This window comes from Rousettus aegyptiacus, unplaced genomic scaffold, assembly GCF_014176215.1.
Source record: "Rousettus aegyptiacus isolate mRouAeg1 unplaced genomic scaffold, mRouAeg1.p scaffold_m13_p_10, whole genome shotgun sequence".
Classification (NCBI taxonomy): Eukaryota; Metazoa; Chordata; class Mammalia; order Chiroptera; family Pteropodidae; genus Rousettus; species Rousettus aegyptiacus.
The window spans coordinates 53,191,301-53,208,066 of NW_023416285.1; the positions used below are offsets into that span (position 1 = coordinate 53,191,301).

Genomic DNA, 16,766 nt, shown 5'->3' on the forward strand with positions numbered 1-16,766 from the left:
CATCCCCAAAGAAGAAAACGTCAGTTTTCAAAATATGGTTTAATGTATATATCTTCCAGGTCCAAGGTGGCAAATATTCCATTTCAAAGACAAATTTATCCATTTAATTTTTCTTTTTCAGAAGTCAATATTCTCTAGGAAGACTTTTTCTCTGAAATTTCAAAGAGGTTTCTAGTTAACTAAGTATTAATTTCTTCTGATATTCTCCAGTGTATCTCAATCTATTCAAGAACACAATGAAAAAGATTTACATGTATCACCATATTTGAGGTGGTTTAGTTGAAAAAGTTCGCAACGGCTTACCGAATTCCTGGAAGAAAATAAAAACACTTTTTAAATGTAGGTAAAAGCATATTGAATGTAAAAATTTTTATTTGCATCAAAACTTTTTTCTAGAAATAAGAATATCAATATCAAATCATTCTTTTGTTATCTCCAAGGACATTTGGTTCCAGACATCCCCAATTGTTAAATGACTGTCTTTGCTTCTTAGTGCTGGAATAGTTTATGTCTGAAGCATTTCTGAAGTCTCATCTGAGGAGAAGGGCACATGGGTTCATCTACTGTGCTACTTCCAGTCTAACACTAGTGGCTGCTTGCAACATTAAGTTAGGAAAGTTCTGAGTCTCATCTATGGGTATTATAATTGATTCATTGTGTCTGTTGTGGGCCTGTGTATATTTTGGGGTTGGAGTACAAGGGAATATTTCCAGCTTTGACTTAAACGGAAAGTATGTTATACCAGCAATTAAATGTCTTCTTTCTCGGCCAATTCAATAGGACTGGTGGCCCAGTAAAAATATTTCCTCACATTGCTGCAATCAACTATGAGTGAGGAAAGGGGCTCCCTGATTTTATTAGGATCTATATTTGTCAAGGCAAGACAAAGAACTCTTCTCTCCCACTCTTCAGATGACCTTCATGGCTCAGGGGCATTTTCCCAGCTGAGAGAACTTACCATTTGGAGACCCCGTGGTGGTTTCCTCAGTAGTGAGCATGCCTCTTTGGATCCCTGCAGGGGTGGTCACTCCAAAGTCATTGCCTTCACCACTGGGAGTAGGGAAAGGGCTCCCTGGAGCTCCGCGGATGGGAGGATTTATTCCTGCTTGTCCTGCAGGAAGGATTCCATTTTGGACATCTGGGTTAGCCTGACTGGTGGGCAGTATGGCTCCGGAGAGCAAAGGCTGGAAGATGAGACCTGCTAAGATTTGTGAGGCCACCGGCTGGAATGAGGGAAGAAAACAAAACAAAGGAACACATTTTAAGGCTGGCCAACTAGCCTTTTCTCCTTGGAAGGCAGCAAGTTTGGGTAAAAATAGCAGGATGAAGAAGGCAGAGTCAGAGAAAATAATAAATATGGGGTATTCCCCAGAAGAAATGCCTCTCTTCCTGAGACAAACATGATGCTAGTTTCACTACTGGGATTTCTTGCTGTGCTCCAATTCCCTCTTAAAGGGAAAGACACCATCGAGGCAGTCACCGGAAAAGGAATAATGCATTATTTGCTAATATCAAGTGTATCTGGAGGTAGAACTAAGGCAGAAAATCCATATAATTACGACATGCTATATCTCTGTTATTGGCCTAAAGGCATATCTTTCTTTTGCTAGTAATTTTTAAAAGAGTAATTTAGGAGACTAAAAATTAATGGACACAATTAATTTGAGTAGATTAATCAATCTTCATTTCATGGTTTACATCCCTTCAAGTTTCTTTTGATGTGTTTTTCAAAGGCATTGGAATATACAGTCAGAGATATTTCCCTTAGCAATTCAACCAGTTGTGTATTCCTTTGGGCTTACCCAATGGGAACTCCTCTTTATTGGACTGTCAATGATTTGCACACTAGTAATGAATGCTATTGCTGTCACATTTGTTTTATTTTATTTTTTTTTTAGGAAAAAGTTACTGTAAGAAGTTCCTCTTAAGAAGAAATAATATGATATGGACTAGTTTTGGAGAGTATTCAGGCAGGAACCAGTTTTCTTGGACCTCCCAGTTTTGATGGCATTCTCATAGAGTAAAAGAGTCAAGAGCTCATAATTAAGAGATGGGGAAGTAGAAAAGTTTAAGGGGGTCAAATATATGGTGACGGAAGATTTGACTTTGGGTGTGAACACACAATGCAATATACAGATGATGTATTATTGAATTGCGCACTTGAAATTCATGTATAATGTCATATATGTATTATTTTATTAACCAATATTACCCCAATAAATTTAATAAAAAAAGATTCAGGTCAGTTTCCTTGAGCACGGTTCTCAGTTTGCATAAGAACCATATGAGTTAAAAAGGCCGTTTCCTAGGCTCCATTGTTAAATTCTGATTGAGCAAGGAGAAGACAGGACTTAGGAATCTATATTTTTAATCGGTGTTCCCAGTTGTCCTGGTTTGGTGTCTGGAAGTGAAGTTTGGAAGCACTGTCTTGATTTACAAGGTATTGAAAGTAGATAGACTTATGCTGGATACGAGATAGAAGTAGAATACAGAAGCTTTGAATTGAGGGTTGTGACATCCATAGATTTGAAATAAAGAAGGTGGGCCATGTTCATCATTAAAAAATAAGACAAAAAGAATAGATTTTATAAATTACCTAGTGCATTCCATATAGTAAAGGTAAATGTTGTTTGATGAAATGTGTGTGTGTGTGTGTGTGTGTGTGTGTGTATTAGCTGCATGAAAAATGTAGCTGTTACTGTAAGTTTTACTAAAAAGGTTTGAAAACCACTTGCATAGTGTTGAGAAAAATGGCTTTTAATCTGGATCTACTCTTTTTTTTGACCTTGGGACAGAAGTTGCTTAAACTCTCCGAGCCTCGGGTTTTTTTATAAAGTTGGGTTCAAAATCTCTACTTTGTAATTTGGTGAGGATTAAAGGCAGAGTATGTAAAAGATCTATTGAGGTACCTGTTATATAGAATGGACTCTAAAACTGGTAGATGTGGTTGTTCACGTATCAACGTTGGCAAAACAGCCCTTGACTTGATCTTATTTATGGGAAATCTAGCAAATCTTTTGATTGCTAGAATCTCTTTTTCACTATAGAAAGATAACAAAAAAATGCATGTCTTCCCAGACATTGCTTCGTGTTTAGTTACATTATTTTTCTCTAAAAATTATCTATAGGGAAAATGCATAAAGTGCCCAGTAATGATAATATAAATTTTATTTAGGTTAAGCCTTCTAGTTACTCATGTGTATAGGGAAGAGTTCATTCATTATGATAAAATGTTAGAAAAAATATTATTTTCATACAAAATTTAAAGTTTACATCAAGAAAATTAATAGTTCCTGAAATAAATATCAATATGTGTATTATTCTATATGCATGCATTTCAATAATTTATAATCCTAGATTTTAATCAATATGAAGTTAAAAATATGCATTGGCTTTTTAGATAGAACTGAATCTGACATCAATATACAGAAAACAAAAGCTAAGTCAAATTAATGGAAAAGTAGCTGGAGAAAGATAATAAAATCACCAGCTAGACAAAAATAACCTAATGCAAAACGTTCAGTTGATTTTAGTATACAGTAAGTTGAGGTTTGTGGTAAAAAGAGACTATGGATATGAGAACAGAAAACGGCATTGTGGTAGCAGTGAAAAGAATTTGAAATGTTAGTATTTAAAAAATTTGTTTTTTTTTTTTACCAATTCCTCTGAGCTTAAGATGGTCCCCTAGAAGAAAAATAATAACATAAATTATTAGACAAATTTGAATATATTCATGGCACGATATGTATAACATAACTTAAAACTTTTAAATAGTTTTAAAGATTATAAAGAAAGATTTTTTTATTTTCAACAATATTTTAAGATGCCTTTGTAACTTGTACTACAAGACTCAAGTCCGCACATGACATTGTACTGCCTACACTTATTATCCAAATGATGGAGATCTTCTGGATTTTAAAAATTATATGTTTTTCTATTATTAAGCAATAGAAGCATATTGGAGGAAACTTGGAAATGCAAAAAGCAATAAGAAAAAAATATATAATCCCATCATGCATTTTGCTGTATTTTCATCTAGATGTTTTTCACACATTTCTTTTTTTTACATAATAGAAGTCATGTCATTTATACAATTTCTGTTTTACCTTTTTTTAATACTATACAACAATCATTTAACCATATTACTGATAAATTTTAACAAATAAACTTTTGAGTAGTGACAAAGTATTTGCTTTTTTGTTGCACAGTTTAATAATTTACTTTTTGTTTAAATTTAAGTTGCACCCAATATTCTTTTGTACTCTAAATAGTATTTTGCTGAATATATTTGTAAATAAACCTGTGATATATTTCAGATTATTTCCCTGGGATGTGTTCCCAGATGTGAAATTAAGAGTTGATATGAATTTTATATTTGATTCTGTTTTTAAAAGTAAAAGCTGCCACCTGATGCTCAGTTTTGATCTTGGTCCCTGGTAATTTTATCAGTGATCTCAAGAACTACCTTTTACAAAGGAAATTAGGGAGAAAGAAGAAAAAGTGTTTGTGTCATTTTTTAAGGAAAAGATATGTAGTTAATAAATAAATTTGAAATGAAAAATGTCCCCCAAATTATTAATCATTAGATCAGCTCCATTAATTAATTTTTTTCTTAGCAATGTGGTTTAAAGGATTAACTTGTTGCTTCACCTGTGATATTTACTAACTGTATGATTGTAACTGAGTAACTAAGTATCTCTAGTTACTCATCTTAAAATTGGCAATAAAAATGTTGTCTATCAAATGTTGTTTTGAAAATTAAATGAGATAGTACATAATAAATAATAAAGTACTTAGGACAGTGCCTGGTGCATAGTAATCACTCAGTAAGTGTTAGTTCTTGTTATTATCAATATCCATACAATCTAAAATAAAAAGGAAACTTGGCAACACTCTTGTGAATTGAGGCAGGATTAAATATTTAACATTAAGATGATCTAAAACAAAAATCATATTACAAAATAATCTTACCTGGGCTCCAAGTTGTGCTACAATAACTGGTAACATCTGAAAAAAAATAGTGAGAAATTTCGTAAAAAATATATTCAAAGGTAAGTTCTAGTAGAAGATACAAATGTTGAAACTTTCTTAAAAATGTAGTATTTGTTTCTAGTGTATCATCTGTAATCATAGACATTGACTCATAGAACTGGATGGGAATCAGAACTCATCCAATTTGTATAAAAAAGAAGATTAGATCCAAGAAAACGTTGAAACCAGTCTAAGGAAGCACATTTAGAAGGCAGAAGTGAATAAATTAGATTATCAAAAATAATTTTGGTCTTAAGCTACTTTCAAACTGAAAATTATTATGAAAAAATAATGCTATAAAATGTGATAAAAATGCATGTGTTCATTTTGTATGACATTTCAGAAGACACATTAAAAATGTAGTGGATATTTTAAAACACAAAGTTTTCTTGAAGTATGTATAGATAGTCTCATAGGTTTGCCTGGATTTTTGCTGTTGAAATAGAGCACTAGTAGGAAATTCTGGGTGACATTGCTCAATAACCCCTGGCACAGGCAGAGCTCTTAGAATTAAGTGAGAAATACTTTAATGGTCTGATAACTATGTAAATGTTATGAATTTATGGTTGAAAAAATTGGGTTGAAGTATTGGTGTGCTCTAGTACTCTAAGAACTAAAAAGTTTGTGGAAGAGAACTAGAGTTTTAAGATTTATCTATATTTCTATAGAAATTCACACAGTGCCAGGAAAGTGATCAAAATGGAACTTTTAATATTAATAAACTCAAAATATTTAAAAATCTTATGAAATAGACTGTTAAATTTATTATTTCCCTTGACAGATGGTATAGTAATACCCATAGTGCCATAAGGTAAAAAGCACATAGATTTAAGAAATATTTTTTTCTCTCAATTAGATCCTTGGTAACTGACAATTCAAAAACAAAAACAAAAACAAAAAACAACTAATCTTCAGGGTGGCAATGGGAAAATGGGTTGGGGGGAAAGGGACATTTGGGATTTGAGAACAAACAAAATAGAAATTTCTTTAAAGATGAATGGGAAGGGACAAAAATACAAATAGGAAACCAAAGATGTCTAAGTAAAAATTATAATGAAAGAATTTAATTGTTCACCAATGTAAAAATAAGGAGAAAACTTTTTAATCAGTTTTAGAAAAGAAATTATTTGAAATAATGATAGCTAACACTGAGTGTTTACTACATGGTGGGCACTGTTTTAAGTATTATATATCTATTTACTCATTTAACCCTTATCACAACTCTAGCGGTAAAGTCTACTTTAATCTCCATTTTAAATTGTGAGGAAAGTAGGCCACAGAGTGGTTAAGTAACTTAGCCAACGTTACACAGAAAGGAAATAGAGAGCTGGGATTTGACCAGAAGCTGTATGTGATTCTAGAGTTCGTACAACCACACTGGTCTTGCTTTGATAAATGGAAGCTGTAGACAGGTGCCCAGTTCTGGAAGAGGATGCCACCTTGCATAAAGAAAGGCATGGTCAGAGGGATTGGCAACCGATGCACAGGAGGTCTAGTACAAGGACCTTGGTGCTGGCATAGCCTAGAGAATTCTCACTGAGAATGGATATTGATTTATATTATTGCATGTTGGGGAGTGTGTAATGTCAAATCCTCTCTACTGGACCTTAGGTAACTTCTATGATGCCTCCTAATGCCTTTGACTGGAATGGATATTCTTTGGTGAATATGAAGATGTACTAAGTCTGACTTCAAGGTTAGAGAAGAGCAACAATTGAAAGTGAAATTGGGCAGTCAGCATAAGAAATATGCCAGGATCACGTGTTACAGAGATTCTCATTTTATTTGTCTGCCTCTCTCATCTTTTTTTTAGAGGATCGTTTTTGTTATTGAGATATACAAAAGCAGCAAATATGTTGAGCGAAGGCTCTAATATATCTATAAGAAATAAATACTGACATAGACAGGTATACATCTCATATTAAAAAAGAAAAGTAAAAATTAGTTATGTTACATAATTTTACAAATATGAATTAATGCGGTATAGAGTAGCTTGTGTTGTTACTTTGGACAAATGGAGGTACAGAAACAAGTATTAGTTGCATATGGTATAGAATTTAAATTAAGCAGGATAAAATTATTTTGTCAATTAAAGTCAGCTTCGATTATAATTACTAATTAACACAGCCTGCTCTTATTAAAACCTCGAGGGGTCCATAGTGGTAAGAAGATGGTTAAGATATATTGGTCCATTGTTGTATTCATGCTTCATAAGTTGAGAATGTGAATTAAAAGTCTTACTTTTTTGAATGGCTTTGGACCTACAAATTCTTTTCCTAAGAACTGGTCCTAAGGAAATAATCATAGATGTGATCAAAGACTTAGGTATAAGGATGTTCACTGTATCATTTATAGAAGGAAAATTTTAGAAAAATAAGTTTTGCAATACAATGGAATGCAAAGCAATCATTAAAAACAATGCTATAAGTGAATATTTTAAAATACAAAACTATTGTCTATTTAGTGAAAAATCAGATTATTGAACATTAGATATGCTAAGAACATATTTTCTTTAAAAAACGTACTTACACATCATAACAAAAAGATAGGAAGTACATAACTTAGGATGTTGACAGTTAATTCTGGCTCTTAGGATTATGGATGAATTTTATGTTTTTTTTTTTAATCTGTATTTTCTTAGTTTTCTACAATTAACATATATTATGTCTATAATAAATAATAAAGCTTCTATAAAATTTTAGACTATTGTGTGGGAATGATAGTGCCTGAGATCACCCGTTGGGGAGAATAAGTTATCTGTAATCACTTAGTTTAGTCATAAAGGGGCATTATATTTTTCTCCAGAGCTTAATAATATGTTTGGAGAAGTTTCAAAAACGTAAAAACTTGGGCTTTCTCTGTAGCTAAAATTCAAACACTTCTAAAAGAAGTGATACCCTAAGTATGTCATTTATATCTTAGTGTGAGAGCGTTTTCTAGAGTTTTTCCTAAAAGCAAACTGTGGTGGGAGGAAAGAACTAGAAAGTCTTTGGGGGACTTTGGAGAGGGCATGAAAAGGAGTACAAAAAAGGGAAGATTAGACATGCTGAATTTAAATTTTATCCATTTCTTAATTTTAATATAGGATGATTCTGATCACCCAGAAAGTATTCAATTGAAAACACAACATGCTAAAGGAGAATCCTGATACCTCTCAATTTTCCCCCCTCATGCTTTTTACTTTTCAATCTTTCCACCTGTTCACATTTTCCCATTACCTATTACAAATGTACTCTAAAGAGATCATGGAGCTCATGTCCTGTTTTCCTGGTGTGTGTTTTCATGAATTTTCAGCAGGAACCAAATTGCCAAAAACTGTTCCATATTCTGTAGAACATCCCTCTTGAAATTATCTGGGTGAAATGTTCAAGAACCTTGAAAAAATGATTTCCTTCCTTTTAGTCTTCCACTTGATAGGAAATAAATGTTCCCTGTCATTAAACTGAAGTGGAACTTACTTGTGGTTGCAGCTGCTGTTGTACGTTTAATGCCCCCAGGGTCAGTGGGAGGGTCTGGGCAGTAGGTGCCATTCCTGCAGCAGGATTTAGCTGTAGGACAAATAAGATTTTCATTGTGATGTTTCAATTTAAACATTCAGGAAACTAAAATGTATTTACTAAATGTAAAATATGTTTAATAGAGATTTTGCCTTGCAAATATATAGTATACTACATTACATTTGGAATTAAATATAGAGATGAAGTTCAAAGATTTATTTAGTCTACTAGTACAACCATACTTTCTGACTAACTTTTTCCGTATTAAATGTTTCATTGACATTTAACCCAGTCTCTTTGAGAATTACTTAGATGATTTTATCCTGGATTTTCTTTTTTGGTTATAACAGTAATGATTCCTGGAATATTTCTGATAGTTTTCTTAGGAAGTGATGATTTCCTTCACAGGTATCCCCATGAAGATTGTAAAGGTCAGAATAAAATATCTAGTCTGCATATAGTCAAATGCTATATAAAAATTTGACCACTGGAAAAAAGTCCACTTTAATCAGGAAAGGAACTTAAACTATAAATAGTTTAAGTAACTATATAGGTATTTTATGAGAAAAATGAAACTATCCTTTCTGGTTTGCTCTTTTCCTTGGGGTGCAGATAGTAGTCATAGTGTTTGTGTGGGTGTGTGGATGTTGTAGGAAGCAGCGAGGATGGTGTGGTGAAGAAATGGGGAGAGGAGCTTGAAGAAGAGGTAAGATCAACTGAAATAGTAAAGACTTGAGAGTTATGTTAGTTCCTTTAGAGTCTCTTGCTAAGAAAACCTTTTCATAATGTACTGAATTAGCATCAAGCTCTCTGACTTTTCTCTGTCTTCTCTTTCAACTTATCTGCAGTGAATATATGTGTGCATGTGTACATTGGTGGACACATGCACTCAACATTAGGTATTATATTTATTTAATAATGAATATTAAAATGATACAAAAGAGCACTTACCAGTTGCAGATCTGACCCCAGTGTGAGCATCTGTGTCAATGGTATTAGACCCAAAGAAGGGAAGACCTGCATGACATTGGAATTGCTGCATGAGATGAGAGGTTGTTTGTCCTCGCTATGCTGTCTACAGTGGACAGCCTTAAGCAACCTATACTCCCATCAGAGGTAGATTTGTCAAGAAGATAAATAAAGGTAAAGCTTCAGGGCCTTCCACTAGCATTGTGCCGGGAGGCACCCTAGCAATGTGTCCAGTTTACAGTTTTTATCAGCTTAAAAATATATACTTCTTATTTCTTATTATGAATTATTCACTTTAGGACTTCATTTTACATATTTAATTTTGTATTCTTTTTCTTAAAGAATGTCCCCAAATTGTATAAGTTTCAGGTTTCCTAAGGCGAGAGATTGGCTCTTGACTTGAAGGTTCCATAATGTTCAGAGATTTAAAAAAATCTCTAGACTCTGGTGTTATCTGATTGTACTATTTCACAAAGTCCACATGAAGGTAAGGTGAAGTCCTTTAGAGCAGTGGAAGGGTTGGAGTGGAAAAAGGTGGTAGCCGAGGGACAATATAGTTTTCAAAATATTTACATACGCTTTAAAGAAAAAGGCTCTATATTGACAGAGTAACTCATTAACAATGGAACTTAAGAAAACCATGAAGAAATCTGCAGTTATTTTTATAGGTTACCTCTCAATCTCTGATAACTTTGGCAAATACTACATATGACATGTCACAGTATTTCAAGGGCATAGCTAACCAAGTTTTGTCAACAGGTGTTGCTATTGTTTTTCAGTTTACTAGATTTGGTTGCTAAATCAAATTATTATTCAGGTAAAAGGAAAAAGAATAAAGTTGTTTGTTTTCCTAAATTTTCAAAATTTTAAAAAAGTATATTGGTTCTTGTTTTACTTTTCTCCCAAAAGAAAAGCCCATCTCTCTTGATTAGTCATGAGACACTGTGTAAAATCTTGATTTTAAATCCACTGGTCTTAACATGTTTCCTTTGCTGGTCTGTAAATGTTCCCTACTGAAGGACTCTTACCTGATTTGGCTGCTGTTGGTTTAGTAGGGTTGCCTGATCTGGAGCCAGCTTCGTTGGAGGAAGTCTCAAAGCAGGGTTGAGCTGAATCTGTGATAACAAATATTTGATGAGGCAGGAATGTGTTTGAGGATTTGTATCCATTTATTTCCGGGAGGTAGCAAGTTGTCCGAAATGCAAAAATGTTTGTCTTTAGACTCTGTGTGTTTTAGAGCAGTTTCAATTTCCCGGAACATTTTCTGTAAGTTAGAAGATGGAATTGTAGAGTGGAAAATTGCCAGCCCAGTGAGTGTGTGGTGGGGAGGAAAATAGTGTGGGACAGGGCATATGAGTTTCTGTAGGTAGTTCTTTAGCTCCCATTTCTTCTCTGTAATGAATATTCTTCTTTTTTCAGGGCATGAAATACATAGTCTGCATTTTAACTCTGTACACACTTACTTTTTCTCAATGCCTGAAGGTATGCTTTCACAACTCCTACTCCATTCTCATAAAACTTTTTGCTTTTGTCTCATGCCTAACTAGTCACTTCCTGTAATGGAAGTTCAGTCCTTTTCCCAGCCAGAATATTTTTCCAGTGTATTAAGAATCACCGAATTTAAGGGGTGAAAATGTGCTTACGATCATATGGTATATCTGTGTGGTTTTGTTTAAATATGAGGAAACTGAGGTCCAGACAAAGTGACCTGCCAAGGTGACATGGTGAGTCATATGCTAGGATCCTGTGGCAGAGTCAGTACTAAGATCCTGCAAGTGCTCTTGGTCTTTAAGGAATGAATCCTTCTCTTAGCTTCTCTCAGCATTCTCTCGGCTTTTAGGTAGAAGCTCCCTGGCCAGGTTGACCCCAGTCAGCCTTTGCTCCTGGCTATGTCACAGAAGACAGTGTGGTGTGACCCTCCAGCACTGCTTGTGCCCTTAGGCCACTTGGATATTCCTTGCAGCTGTCCCTGACTCTTGGTTTTACTTTGGACTTTTCCCCTTAGTTGTAAGCGATAAGATTGGCATTATCTGTCCTTAGAAGTCCCTTTAAGCTTTAAGATAATGTAAGTATAAATCCCACAAATTTCTTTTCCTCCTTTACAATCTATTGTCAGCATGGTAGCCAGAGTGGTTCTTTGAAAACAATGGTCTGGTCATTCTACTCCCCTCCTCAAGTTCTGCATTAACTTTCATTTTAACTCATGGTAAAAGCCAGAAATCCTGCGATGGCCTAAAAAGCCCTAATGCCCTGGGTCCCATCTCATCTTATTTCCTCTCACTCACTCTACTACTACTTTCCAGGCTACTTGCTGTTTCTGTGACAAGTAAGGCTCACTCGATCTCAGAGCCTCACCTCTTTCCCCAGACATTGGCTCACTTCCTCAGCTGCTTCAAGTCTTTGTTTACATTCACCTTATTGAGGCCCACCCTGACCACTCTCCTGAAATGCAACCTGCTCCATCTCTAAAGTGAACCCTACTCCAAAACTTTTGATCTGCTAAAAATAATTGCCAGGCTGTTTTAAGTGTCCACATTTGCAAATTGACTCATTTTTTAATGCCTTTATAATAATTGAATAAATTCATTTACTACTAATAAAAAAATACCTTGTCCATGTGTCTTGATTTTTCATTTGATAAATATCACTACTACACCTACTAGACATTTAGTGTCACCTCCTGTATCCCCTGCACCACATTATAGCTGCTTTCACATTATTGGCTATTAGCAGTCTGCGTTAACCTACACGCTACTCCTCAGTTTACCTTGAGTGATAGCTGTACTCCTGGAAAGTTTTATTAATCTTGAATTTTTACAAATTGTATGGTAACGTAAATACACTAGAGGCACACTATTTAGAAGAACCTTTTGGTAAATTTATTCGGTTAAATGGCAAATCTATAATTTATAAAAAAAATTAACTTCCTAATTTACCTTGTTTAGAAGTTGAATTTTTGTGGATAACTTCTTTCAAGAAGGACATATGTATATTTGGAATGAAGCAAGAAGGATTTTGTTTGTTCATGTGTGTGTTCCATCTCTTCCTACAAGATCGCCCTGTTCTTCTCCTTCATAGAACTAATCACAGTTAGAATTTATCACTAAACGCTTCTTTTGAAAAATTATTTATTAGTATCTTCTGTCCTAGTGAACACCATGAAGGATCAGGCTTCCCCCTGCCCCCATCATTGTATATTTAGCAACTAACACAGTATCTGGATTATAGAGAGTTTTCAGTAAATATTTATCGATTATGTGAATGACTATAAAAGTGTCAAGTGGGCTTGAAGCTCACCTAAAAATTTCTCTGTGTTCAGCTATTTCATAGAAATTTATTTTAATTATTTTCTCAATGTCCACACTCAAGCATCTCAAGTGGTCAAAGGGAAGTTCATTTAGAGACCTAAATCACCCATCTCTATGTCTATATAATATTGAAAAACAATTGGAGTCTGTGTGCCAATATAAGTGCTCCCTTTTTTTTTTTTCTGAAACCTGTTATATGTGGACACATTTTGTGACGAAATGTTCAAAGGTCAAAAATTACAAAAATTTTAAAAATATTTCCTTGCTATTGCATGATTGGTAGCTTTTTTAGAATTTATATAATCTAGATGTTTTGTACATACAATTAGAAAGATCAGAAAATGTAGTTTACTTCTTAAGTCATGAGAAAATAATGAGTGCCAAAAATCTTAAATTCTTTTTGAGAAGTAAAATAATTATCCATTTTGAGGGCTTCTAATCTAAGGCATCATTCTTTTTTTCTCCTGATTTCTACCTGATTGCTCTGAGAAAATAATAGAAATTCTACTACAACAGATGAATGAATTTTAAAAATATAAGTACATAGAAATATACACTACTACTTTATTCGTATGTCATCTTTCACCTTTGAAAGTAAAAACTGAAAACTAAGGGAAAGGATCACAGAATAGAGTAGTTTTGACAGAGGGCAGGAAGTGAAATAGGTCTACAATTAAAGATGCTGCTAAGGCTTGTTTGTACATAAAATAAACATATTGCACTTACTGGTAATGCCCGAGTTGATCCTAGAAGACAAAACAGTAGAATCGTAGTCTTCATGTTTCAAATTGCTACCTATAACAACAAAATAGGGTTACTCTTTCACTCCTTTTTTTTTCCTGTTGAGAGATGATGGTACTGAAAAAACTGTTTTATTTGGCATGGTCAATTAATGTTACCTTTCTCTCCACTAGGCAAAATGTACAGGTGGAACAATCTTCAAAGCCCAGTTGATTTCTTGTTTTTGTGATGAAAAATTTTATCTTTTGATGAGGTTTGAGTTTGTAGAAGGAATTTAAACTCAACTCCAGGAGGTTGGAAACTGAAAGACCAATCAGGACATAGCTGTCTGTGAAATCATTTGGTTTCTTTTCATTTCCCAACACTTCATTAGGTGAGTTATTAGCTGCAGACAGCATATTACTCAATGTCTACCATTTGAATAGAGGGTATTTGAGGAAGATGTGCCTTGTGCAATTAAGAAAAGTAAAGACAATTAAAAAAATTAAAATCCCTCTTCATTTCCATCTCCTTCCTAAATGACCTCCCAGATGTACTTGTCTTGTCATATATGTATGAGCATATAAATCAAACATCAAAATATGACGTATGTTAAAAAAATGAGGCCTATTATGTATATTGCTCTGCAAGTTACTTTGTTTACTTAACAACAAATTAACAACTTGACATGTCCAAACATGTAGATTTATTTCATTTACTTGATAGTTATATTACATTACATTTCCTTTTGATGGATTTCTAATTCATTTCCATTTTATTTTTTAATTATAAAAGTGATACAGTAAATATCCTTATAAACTGTTTTTACACATGTGGGAGTATTTCTTTAGGTATTATTTTTAGAAGTACTATATTAAAGGATACTTACTTTTTAAATTTCAGTAAACATAATGGGAAATATATTGGTAATTATATGTTGATAAGTACAATGCCAGGAGTATACAGAGACACAAAGAGAAGCATGGTTAATTTTGTTGGGGGCAGAAAGGCAAAGATGGCTTACAGAAGAGGTGACCCTTGAGCTGAATTTTGAAGAATAAAAAGAAATTGATTAAGAACTCATGGAGCGCATCCAGGCAGACCAAGTGTCTGGATTTGAAAGAGTGGTGTCATTGTTCCCTACTACTGGAACAAAATGGAGTGAGGATAGCAGTAGAAAACAGGATTGAAGAGATATCTAATTTTAATAACCTGTAGTATTTTTGTTTGTTTGTTTCTATTACTCATTTTGGCTCTTGATCAGACATTATCTTATATGGCTCCTTTATTATTTTTCTGTTGAATGTTTTCCTTTAGCTAGATGGAGAGTTTTTGAGGTCTTGTTTTATTTTCTTTTGTGTCTTCGATATTAATAACATTAACATCGAAAAGCACCAGATGATCACTGCCTGTTGAATAAATGGTAGGTGTATATACTCTATGGAGTTGGAGTAAGGATGAGTTGAGGGAAGGCTGCAGAGAGAGAAGAGGTTTTACGTGGATTTGAAGAGGAAACATGATTGATGAAGCAGAGAATAGCATGGTAAAGGGGGATGAGTATTAAGAGGAGCAATGAAACAAAGAGCTGAAGGATTTGGAAGGGAAGTAACTTACTTTATTCTCTCACAAGCCTTCATGGACATATTCGTTCATTCTTTTATTTAGTCAATTCTTCCAACCCATCATTTAACATCTATTTACTCTTGCATTGTTTTGGTCCTTTGAAATAAAACAGTGAATGATGGAAAGGACAAAGATCTCTTCCTTCCTGGAGCTTACATTTTGGTGCGGGGACTATTAACTATTCAAGCCTCATTGTGTGAGAAGGAGCCTCTGGGGAGCCCACTTTCACGTAGGCATTATTTTCAATGAAAGTTGACAGAGAGGGGCTTCCATCATCTTTTCTTTTTGGTGGAGGCAGAGTTGAATTTTAGGCCAACGTTATTCTTGGGTGTAGGTTAGGAGACTTGTGTTCTATTGCCAGCTTAAAGTACAATACTGGTGAACAGCTCATTCGAACTGAATCATTGTTTGTGACTGTCTGGGCATCAGGTGATTCAGGGACTGGCAGTGCATAGATTGCGTGTTGCAGACATGTCTCCAACCTCAAGCTGGAATGGGACACACCCTAGCTCAGAAACTGAGCAGTCAGTGGGATTTGACTAAAATAAACAAGGGAAATTAAGAAGGATGAGTAATTTCTTAGACAAGAAATTTTAAGTCTGAAAACAGATAACTTGCAATAATATAATTATGGAGTTGGGTGTCAAGAAATAGGTACTATAAGAGGGAAAAAATTCCTAAATCATTCTAAAACTGAGAAATCAGCGAAAACAGTGAGGTAATTTATTTTTCTGCAATGACTTAGAATATCAAGATTTGTTAAAGTGTTTTAGGAACTATAGGTGATATCTCTTAGCCCTCTAGGTCTAGACATTTCTTGATCTTTCATTTTGGTTTTAGTTTTAAATTTCTTTGAGTTATGGACCCTTTTGAGAATTCAGTTGAATTTATACATCTTCTCCTCAGAAAAATGTAAACATGTCCATGAACACAATGTGTATTAAACAACTTTAGGAGTTTTATAGATTGTGGTAACATTGTATTCTGTTTATGCAGAAAAATTTCAACTCAATATTAGAAGTACACACATATATATTAAAAGAATAAGCTTGGCTATAGATAATTTTTCAGGATGTGAAAGAATATCCTGCAAATGGCAACAGAAGAAGATGCCGAGGGGAGGGACGAGAGATGCAATACTAGAGTAAGAGATTAATTCATGATTTCAGTGATGTGATGGTTTAGAAAAGTTCTAGAAAGGTATGAGAATTTATGTACTTTCAGAGTCAATAAAAACAATACTGACAATTAGATAGTTACTTTCAGTTTTGTAATCGGGAAAATATATAGTTTCAGAGTCAAATGGAAGGTCAGTAAATGATTCTGTGGTGCCACAGGAGTTTCTGTGTTACAGTTAGATGTAGAGTCAGTGTAAAGTTGGGTGTCATCATAAGGAGATGCTTTTGTTTCAAAATAATAGTTGTAGGTGCTAGCTTCTAGGATGTTATAGGATGAGTGGTTTATTTTATAGTTATAGCAGATGTTAATGTGAAAATTATAATTGGAGCTGGTGTAGCAGATGTGGTGGTGGTGGGAGAAGTTGCTTTAGAAGTAGTGATAGCAAGGGCAATGGAAGTTATAGTAGTGATTTGTGTGTGAGGGTGAGAGCTTGAAAATA

The 16,766-nt window shown here is 34.1% G+C and overlaps 1 protein-coding gene across 1 annotated transcript; it reads right to left on the bottom strand.

Moving 5' to 3' along the window:
* Positions 1-299: 299 nt before the first annotated feature.
* Positions 300-13,585, bottom strand: AMTN (amelotin). The gene is made up of 8 exons (XM_016123360.2): positions 13,532-13,585; positions 10,526-10,612; positions 9,480-9,545; positions 8,490-8,579; positions 4,972-5,007; positions 3,658-3,684; positions 959-1,223; positions 300-310 (listed from the first exon to the last, which is right to left on the bottom strand). Exons 1-8 carry the CDS (start codon positions 13,583-13,585, stop codon positions 300-302), a joined length of 636 nt encoding a protein of 211 aa, XP_015978846.2.
* Between the last annotated feature and the right edge of the window lie 3,181 nt (positions 13,586-16,766).